The sequence below is a fragment of the Actinia tenebrosa genome, unplaced genomic scaffold, assembly GCF_029948245.1.
Source record: "Actinia tenebrosa isolate PJP-AT-01 unplaced genomic scaffold, QUT_ActTen_1.0 PGA_scaffold11__36_contigs__length_13525064, whole genome shotgun sequence".
Classification (NCBI taxonomy): domain Eukaryota; kingdom Metazoa; phylum Cnidaria; class Anthozoa; order Actiniaria; family Actiniidae; genus Actinia; species Actinia tenebrosa.
Genome location: NW_028292571.1, coordinates 680,540 through 690,103, shown reverse-complemented (window position 1 = coordinate 690,103; position 9,564 = coordinate 680,540). Strand labels below are relative to the sequence as shown.

The window sequence follows — 9,564 nt, the reverse complement described above, 5'->3', positions numbered from 1 at the left end:
GGCTTCACTGAGTGACCTATCCAAGTCCGTGGACTCTAATATAACCAGTGACTTCGATCGCAGCATTGCTGTCGTCGTTACCTCGTCTTTTGATAGACTTACCTCTACCATTATGCTTGCTTTCAGGGCTCCTAATTCTTCTATGCCTTTTCGAAGCGTCCTTTTGACCTTCCTTTCTGACTGACGCCAAAACTGTCTAACGTCAATCTCACCGTTACCGGGTATCGACACCGTTTCGAAATTGCTTTGGGATTCCATCTATATAATAGGAAATACCTTATACCTAATTCCAGGCCCTTTTCAGATCGTCGTAGTCATACTCACAGTCCTGACAATGCCAATATAATTTAACCTTCGTATCAAACTTCTTACCACACATACAATCATAGCTGCTCATACATTTCGTCTTCATCTTTAAATGCTTCTTTAAGTCCGCTTCTTTCTTAAAAGTTCTCTTACATTCTTTGCACTCCATATATAGACTAACATATATAACTAACTGGGATGTGGGTCGGGTAAAACACGAGTGATGACTTTACGCGGGTGATCCTCGTGTGGTCGTTGCGCTGGAACCCCCATCCCCTATACTACTGGGAGAGGTTAGTCGGCCCCTAGACCGTAAATGATTAACCCTTTGCTATGAACAGCGATTCTTAGCTTGTCTCTTTGGTCAGTAAGCTCCTGAAGGCACTTCAAACCATGTGGGAGGCTCAAGTAAGTTGTTGGACATGCGCATAGTATAGGAAGGAGCTTTTTTGACGTCACAACATGATGATCTTTGTCATGTTTCAGTACCACCTTTTCCTGACGATTAGATGCATGGATTGAGTTTGTACCACAGCCGAATAATCTCATTCCTGTTAGTCAGTTATGTAGCGGACATCTTCTTTCGTTCAGTGGGGACATCTAATTCAGTAATGGGTACACAACGCAAAACGCTCGTCGATTATATCAGCGTTTTAATTCTCGATAATCTTGATGTTCTTCAGTTATTTCATTCACAATAGACAGATTTATAATTACGAGGTTCACTAGAAATAAAAAGTTACAAATTAAAAGCCTATATCTTACGGAAAATCAAATATAATCTTGACATACCATATGGTGTACGTATTACGATCGTCTTGCTGCCTGTCCCGGCTTACATCCCATAATTTCAACTTATGAATATTAATAACCTACGCTAATTAGGAAATCAAATAGTTGTCGTCTACATTACTGGCCCCAAATGAGGCATTTCTTATGGATCATTTCTTAAATCATTGTCCTGACGACAATAACAAATTAATTTGGTTTCATAGCACAATTATCAATTAACTCAACAATGTTCTTGTGTAATTCGCTAACAGTGCTTCCTTGATTCTTGAGGCTTTAATCAACTCCTTCCAGCAAGCACAATTTGTGAATGGGACGGACCAACTCTGTCTTAGACGTCTTGACTCTTGCGGAGCGTACAAGTCCCTCCCTTGCCTTGTAAACTTCTAGTACACATGCCAGAGGCCACTGGCCCCGTTTAACGGTCTCGTCCACCACCAAAACAACATCACCTTTCGCTAGGTTCCTTTGTGGGGAGATCCATTTCTGCCTCAATTGTAAAGTTGGTAGGTACTCTTTGAGCCAACGGCGCCAGAACAGATTGGCTAGATATTGACACTGTCTCCATCGACGTCTGCCATAGTTATCAGAAGCCGTGAATACACCTAGAGGCATACTCGCTCCTGGACGCAGTAACAGGATATGGTTAGGCGTTAAAGGGGAGTCGTCCTTGGGATCATCACTGCAAGTTGTCAACGGCCTACTGTTAAGAATGGCCTCCACTTGCGTCATTAAAGTCAACAGGACTTCGTCTGTAGTAACTTGCTCCCTCAACAGGGCCCTTAAAATGGACCTTACAGATCTTATGATTCTCTCCCATATTCCACCCATGCTGCTGGCTCCTGGGGGATTAAACTTCCAGACGATTTCTCTCTGTTTTAGGAAACTCTCGATCTTCTGAACATTCCATTCTTGTAAAGATTTGCGTAGCTCTCTCTCACCACCCTTATAGTTAGTACCATTGTCGCTTCTGATTTCGATGGGTCTTCCTCTGCGATTCATGAACCGCTGCAACGCATTGATGAAGGAATCTGCTTCCAAGCTATGAGCAACCTCTAGATGTACGGCTCGTGATGTTAAACAAGTGAAAATGCATCCGTACCGTTTCTCTGTGCTCCGACCTCTTTTCACTAAGAATGGACCAAAGAAGTCTGTTCCAACAAATGAAAATGGTGGTTCGTCAGGGGTGAGCCTGTCAACTGGCAAGTTTGCCATCTGTTGGGATATAGGCGGGGCCTTACGTCTTCGGCAGTCAAAGCATGTCGTCAGCACACGTCTAATTAGGGATCTTGCGCTTACTATCCAATATCGCTGTCTTACAAGGGCCAGTAGGTGTTCTCTTCCAGCGTGGCCGTACAGTTGGTGATAATGTCTAATAACAAGCTCGCAGACAGGGTGGTTCTTCGGTAGAATTGGTGGATGTTTGGCTGCATCAGAAATTGGGGCGTTCTCTAAGCGGCCTCCAACTAATAAAACTCCTCCTTTAAGCACGGGGGCTAGCTTGAAAATGCAACTTGCCTTTGGTAGGGGTTTCTCTCTTGTGGAAACTTTGACTTTCGACTTCTCAATCTGTTTGCTCAAGATATTCACTTCCCTTGTGAAGCCTTGGCCTTGTACATCCTTGATAATCGCAACTTCTGCTTCTCGAATCTCTTTCACAGTTATTCTTCCTCTTGTAGCAGGCTTAACTTCAATATCATGCTTTGAACTTCTTAACTTGTTTACGAAGTAGTTTCTGAATCTCAGCATCCAGGCAATGGCCACCTTTAAGCGATACCAATCAGAGTAATGCTCGTACATTCGTTGCAGGAAGTTCTTTGAGTCCCTTTGCTGTGCCATATAGACCTGTCTCTCTCTCTTCACTTCTGGGTCGTCACTTGGTACCTCAGATATCTTGAGAACTGGTGCTGGCCACGAATCTTGGCCTTTCCATAAAAACTCAGGGCCGCACAACCATCGCCTTCCTTCGTCTCCTGTAATTTTCTCCGCGGTCAAACCTCTGGACGCATCATCCGCAGGATTGTCTTTGGTATTCACATATCTCCACTGCTTGGGGGTAGAAAATTCGTGAATGATAGCAATCCGATGTGCCACGAAGATGTTGAATCGTCTTGAGAAGTTGTTGATGTATTGAAGCACTGTTGTAGAGTCAGTCCAGAACGTCGACTCAGTCAGCGGCAGATCTAGCTCGGCTGTTAACATCTTATCAATTTTGACTGCTACAACGGCCGCCGATAGTTCTAAGCGAGGAATGGTCACTGGTTTTACAGGAGCGAGCCTTGACTTCCCGTTCAGGAACGAACAATGTACTTCCCCATTAATGTCAACCATCCGCAGGTACGATACGGTGCCATAAGCTGACTGGGAAGCATCTGCGAAATGGTGCAATTCATAGGTGACGATGTCTCCAAGGTCAGGTGACTTCAAGCATCTCGGTAGCTTCATATTTGACAGTCTTGGTAGGTCTTCTAGCCATCTCTTCCACTCAACGAGGTTATGTTCAGGGATTGGGTCATCCCATTTTAGTTGCTGTCTACAAAGTTCTTGCAAGATTAGCTTGGCTAACAGGACGAATGGAGCAGCGATACCCAATGGATCATAGCCAGAACTCGTTATGGATAACATCCCACGTCTTGTAAGAGACCTTTCCTTTACCTGTGTCTTAAATCCGATGCAATCTTTCTCGACATTCCATTCAACTCCTAAGGCTCTTTCCGTCGGAAATCGTTCAAAGTCTAGTTCCTTTACAGCCTTAGCTCTTTCAGATTCAGGTATCGACTTGAGGACTTCTTTACTATTGCTCATCCACTTTGTGAGACGAAATCCTCCTCGTCGTAGCAGTTCAGTCACTTCAGATGCAGTTCGTATAGCGCCTTCAACAGTACTTGTCGACTTCAGCATATCATCCACATAGAAGTTCCTATGCACGATGTTCACAATCTCATCATTAAATTCGGTTTGATTGTCGTCAGCTGTTTTTCTGAGTGCAAAATTCGCACAACTTGGCGAAGACGTTGCACCGAAAATGTGGACTAGCATTTGAAAATTTGCTGGCTGTTGACTAAGATCTCCATCAGGCCACCAAAGGAATCTAAGCATGTCACAGTCCTTGGGCTCAACCTTGACTTGCAAAAACATAGCTTCGATATCTGCTGCTAGTGCTATGGGCTCTTCGCGAAATCTAGTAAGGACGCCTACGAGATTGTTCGTTTGATCAGGTCCTTGCAATAGTTGGTCATTTAATGACATGCCTTTCCATTTGGCGGCGCAGTCGAATACCACGCGTAGCTTCTTGGGGGTAATCACAGCATGGTGGGGTAGGTACCACACTCTCTTCTGGTCAAAATTCTCGTTGGGAAGGCGACGGGCATAGCCCTTAGTCAGATGGTCATCTATAACTTCTTTGTATTTCTCATAAAGTCCAGGATCGTTCAGGAATCTTTGTTTTAATGTTGCAAGTCTAAACTCAGCCATCGGTCGATTGTTCAATGTACAATAACTGCTGTTTCTCCACGGCAGGGCCATTTGGTAGTGACCCTCAGATAAAACCGTGCTTTCCTGCATGATAGACAACGCTCTTTTATCTTCTGCTGACATGCATTCTTCGGAACTTAGTACTGCATCTCCGAAATCGGTCCTCCAGAATCTTTCAACTTGAGCCTTAAGCTCATCACCATGGGAAGATATGTAGTGTGCGTTCAAGCTTTGTTGATGCGTAGACTCAGTCATCGGTCCTACGATGGTCCATCCAAGGAGTGTCTTGACCGCATACGGTTCCTTCCGTTGTCCTCGTTTCTCTTCTAACGCCCAAAAGGCTTCAGGCGTATCATTGCCGATGAGTAAAGTAACTTCATCAGTGTCTATTTCAGGTATTTGTATTTCTGCTAGATGTGGCCACCTACGAATGTCTTCATCTCTGGGTGCACCTTCTGTAGTGATGTGCAATTTTTTGACTGTCCATACGGTCGGTATCTCGACGACATTGTCTGAGTCAAGAGCTGTAACTTCCAAACTCGCGGTTAATCCCTTTCGCTGAACGTTTGCCTTTTCGATAGTTGTCAACGAGAATGTTCGTTCGGCGCCTTCGATTCCCAGCTGTTCTATTAGGCGTTTCTCGCACAATGTCGTGTCGGATCCTTGGTCCAAAAGAGCGTAGGTGACAACAGATCTCTGACCTTTCTTTCCACGAACCTTTACGGGCACGATTGGAAGACATACTCTTTTCTCCTTGGCAAGAACATCGACGCTGTTTACGCTATCAGCCTTGACGACATTATAATTTTTAGCACTGTTCGTATTGTTACTTGAATCCTGGCTCGGCTGTTGATTAAGGTTAGAGCTGTTCGGTGGATGCAGCAACGTGTGGTGTTTTCCCTCACAGGAATCCACTTCACACTGTTTTTTCTGATAGCAATTCTTTGCTCTATGTCCTCGCTTAAGGCAGTTGTCACATAACCCTTTGTCTCGAACAAACTTCATTCTTTCACCTTGCGTCTTCTTCTTAAATTCATCGCAGCTTGTGAGAAGATGTGCTTGGGCACAAAGACCACACTTTACCTGGTCGTTTAAAGTATATGCGGCCCTCGAAGCTAATTGTGAATCCTTTGTTGTTGCCGTCACTTTCGGCGTTTCTGCTTGGTGTGTCGCTAGGGTGGTAGCTCTTGGCGGCCTTGGCGTGTTCTGAAACGGTTTACTTCGGGGTCGCATTCTGTCCCTGGACGTGTCCTTTGAGTCCATAATCTGTCCGAAAACAGGATCATTTGCGGCCTTTGCTCTCTCAGACAAAAATTCGGACATATGGTCTATGCTGGGTTTTCCTCCTCCGCTTCGTATCACTCTAGCCTTCTCGAGCCACCTAGCCTTTAGGTGGACAGGGAAACGTTCTGCTATTTTCTTCAAGTTGTCAGCATTGTTCAAGTCGTCATAATATCCAACGGCACGTAGAGTTAATTCACAGTCCTTTAACTTATCGGCGAAAACTTGCAGGCCTTGTCTATCAGACGCCCTCAGCGGGGGTCCCTCAGTTACAAGATCAATGTAGGCCGTGGCTATGACATAAGGTTCGCCGAATCTTTCAAGCAATAACGTTCGTGCTGTGAGGTAGCCGTCGGTAGAGTCCAATACTACACAGTTCTTGATCACTTCTTTCGCCTTGCCCGTACAATATTGCAGTAAATAATTCAATCGTTCTCCGTTATCCTCAGTCTTTGCTTCAATGTTCTGTTCGTAGTTGCGAATAAACCTCCAGTAGTGTAATGGGTTTCCATCAAAGGTTAATAGCTCTGGTTTAGGAAGCATTAAAGCGTTGGTCATGGCGCTGGTGATCCTTTCTTGCTGCTTTATCAGTTGACTGAGGACCTTCTCATGGACTGCTGGCTTAGGTGGTTCATCGTTATTGGCAGTGTCGCTTAGACGGTTATCATAATCAGCGACGTAGAACTCGGGTGTGTTCAGGTCCAGCCATGCCTGTGGTGTCGGTGCATGTGCAGCATGAACAAACTTCGGTTTGGGCTTCCTGTGTACTACATCAGGCCATTCTGTCGTCGTAAACGGGTTACTTGAGCTTCCCCTTGTCGGTGTTGCTAACGAACTGCCAGGCGTCTGGGCCATCGGGGCTGCGAATGGGTTAGTGGAGATCGGTGTTATCGGAGTTGCAAACGGGTTCACAGGGAGGCGCTGTCTAAAGTCTGCAACTCTAGTCGATTCCTTTGGGGCACTTCTTGGTGTGGAGCCAAAGGGGTTTGAACCAGGTAACACGTCGTCGTCGTCGTCGTAAAAATTGTATAGCTCAACTCGTTCGGCCCTTTCATAGATTTTTAGTTCAGTGTTTCTTTGTTCCATTTCGTGTTGAGCTTTTAGTAATGTGTGTCGACGTTTTATTTTATTGACTTGAATTGCCTCCTCTAACCGCAATTTCATCGTCATCTCTTCAATTCTTTCTTGCAATTCTTGCTCTTCCTTCAACTGTCTAATCTTAAGCTCGGCAACAGCTTGATCTGCCCTCGCTTTCAACTTTAACTTCGTTGCTGTACTTGATTGGGAACTTTCGTTAGAGCCTGCTTGGCTACCAGAATCGCAGGGTTCGACAAGAGGCAGATCAAAGTCAATGAACGGTCTTTTGTTCCGGTGGGTCCACGCATCAATTTCTCCCTCAATGTCTTTTTTAGCTTCTAGCTCTCTACTGTAAATGCCTTCAGCTTCTTCAATATCCAACTGTTCCTTCAAGCATTCTAAGTGCTGTTGACAACACCGTTCGAAGTTATCAAATGTGTTCAATATTTTCTGCCTTATCCTCAGAACGGTATCAATATCATTGAAATTCTCTGATTTCATCACTTCTTTTATATTTCGATAATTCTTTGTCAATTGGCCAATATATCCCGATCTTGAGCGTCTTAGAGCTTCAGCTCTCTCTTCTCTCACTCCGTCACAACTTTCACGATCAGCGGGCTTCTTGCGTCTTGCCGGCGGGCTTCCTGTGTCATCATCCATCGCTGCACATGGAAATTCGAGGAATTCACAAGCCGTACGATTCTTGTAAACACTCTTCGGAGATGAAATAAACGCTGGATAACTGCAGAATCAAGCTTAATAAATGTCCATCAGTCGGTGAATGACATATGTGAACAATAATGTAGCGGACATCTTCTTTCGTTCAGTGGGGACATCTAATTCAGTAATGGGTACACAACGCAAAACGCTCGTCGATTATATCAGCGTTTTAATTCTCGATAATCTTGATGTTCTTCAGTTATTTCATTCACAATAGACAGATTTATAATTACGAGGTTCACTAGAAATAAAAAGTTACAAATTAAAAGCCTATATCTTACGGAAAATCAAATATAATCTTGACATACCATATGGTGTACGTATTACGATCGTCTTGCTGCCTGTCCCGGCTTACATCCCATAATTTCAACTTATGAATATTAATAACCTACGCTAATTAGGAAATCAAATAGTTGTCGTCTACAAGTTATGTTTCTAAAGAGCGCATCTATGAAGCTATCACTCTTAAAATAGAATGTCATACATTTCCGCCTGGTATTTGGAGTTTTTGAACCTTGTCGACATTAGGTTTCCTACAGCTGTTTACCTCTTTACCAGCACGCTTTAAATATTTTTTGCTTTCTCAAGTTTGTTACCAACCGCGCTCGTTATATCACTATAAAATCCTTTACACCCCTCCCTCCCTAAGTCGAATCTTTTTTTACGAAAATGTAAATCAGTGCCCCTCCCTATATTGCGAAATGCTTATCATAACCTGTTCATTTTCTTATTCTCGACATACCCTAAAACTAGACATTATCTAAACAAATTTTATAAAGACCAAAAGCACACTTGATTACAACAAAAAAACAACAAACAAACAAACAAAAACAAAAACAAAAAAAACCCGCCAACTATTTTTTCAAAGTCATAGAATTAAGGCTAGAGTGAGGTTACCGTAGCGTGTAAGCGAATCCTTGGCTGATCTAACTTGCTTCAAAGCGCTTTATTGACGTCATCTAATAATGGCGCGGAATGGGTGCCGGGGAAACCTATTGTTCTAGGCTTTTGTTCGACTTTATCCATTGTCATATGACGTTGATCGTGCACAGGGAAGGAAAAGTTCATCGGTTTTTTCACAGTATTAGGGAATATAGAAGTTGGAGTTTCCAAACCATTTCACTCCAATATCTATGATGTCAGTTATTTCTTCTTTGAAAAAAAAAAAAAGAAAGAAAGAAAGAAAAACCTTGTGTTATAAAGTCAAGCCAACTTAGACATTTATACTTTAAAAACATACTTCTGAAGTGAAGAACTTTTTTTAATTTGACAACGAAGGAAAACAAGTATCAATAAATAAAAAATGATTCCGGTTAATGTATCACAAAAGATGGAAATATAACTTTATTCCAATGTCTTTCGAAACGAAAATTGAATTGTCTGTGAGAAAGACGGTTTTTTTCTTTTCGGATCTATATTCCTATCTGTTGTATGTTGGTCTTATTTTAACCCTTACTTTATCATCGTTTTATGCTTGGGTTAACAACATAAGAAAAACAATGTTGTTTTTTTTCCTTTCTGGCGTCACCTGCTGAGAAGTCAAAGATATTTTAATTTGGGGTGGCTGGTTCTATCGGTCCTGCGTATTTTCATCGGGCTTCCCGTCAAGGGATATTCATAACGGTGCTCAGTTTAACGTTAGACCATAGAAAGGGATGGGTTTTAATTAAGTTTGAACTTTTTTCTTTCGTTTTTGTCATTACCCTTAGGATTCTTTCTCACGTAAGCAAGATGCCGTGGAATCAATCTTCACAGAGTCTACCTTCGCTTAAAACTTTCACATCAAGAAAATTCGCAGCAATCCAAAAATCCTTGAGTCAGCCGGCACCAAGGACAGAAAATCTCTTGGGGAAAAAGCCACGTTCTACTCCTCAGAAGATATACAGCAGCAGAAAGACACGAAAATCAAGCAATGAA

At 43.0% G+C, this 9,564-nt stretch overlaps 1 protein-coding gene across 2 annotated transcripts; it reads right to left on the bottom strand.

Annotated features, from left to right (window-relative positions):
- Positions 1 to 942: 942 nt before the first annotated feature.
- Positions 943 to 8,075, bottom strand: LOC148912298 (uncharacterized). Of its 2 annotated transcripts, none has more exons than XR_016119263.1 (2): positions 1,099 to 8,075; positions 943 to 1,031 (listed from the first exon to the last, which is right to left on the bottom strand). XR_016119263.1 is itself a non-coding variant. In XM_089027269.1 (2 exons), the coding sequence occupies exon 2, from the start codon at positions 7,585 to 7,587 to the stop codon at positions 1,372 to 1,374; it is 6,216 nt and encodes a 2,071-aa protein (XP_088883395.1). In that variant the 5' UTR covers positions 7,588 to 7,888; positions 7,956 to 8,075; the 3' UTR covers positions 943 to 1,371. The 2 variants fall into 2 exon arrangements, 1 of the variants encoding a protein (XP_088883395.1); XM_089027269.1 differs by having other exon boundaries at positions 943 to 7,888; positions 7,956 to 8,075.
- Positions 8,076 to 9,564: the final 1,489 nt, after the last annotated feature.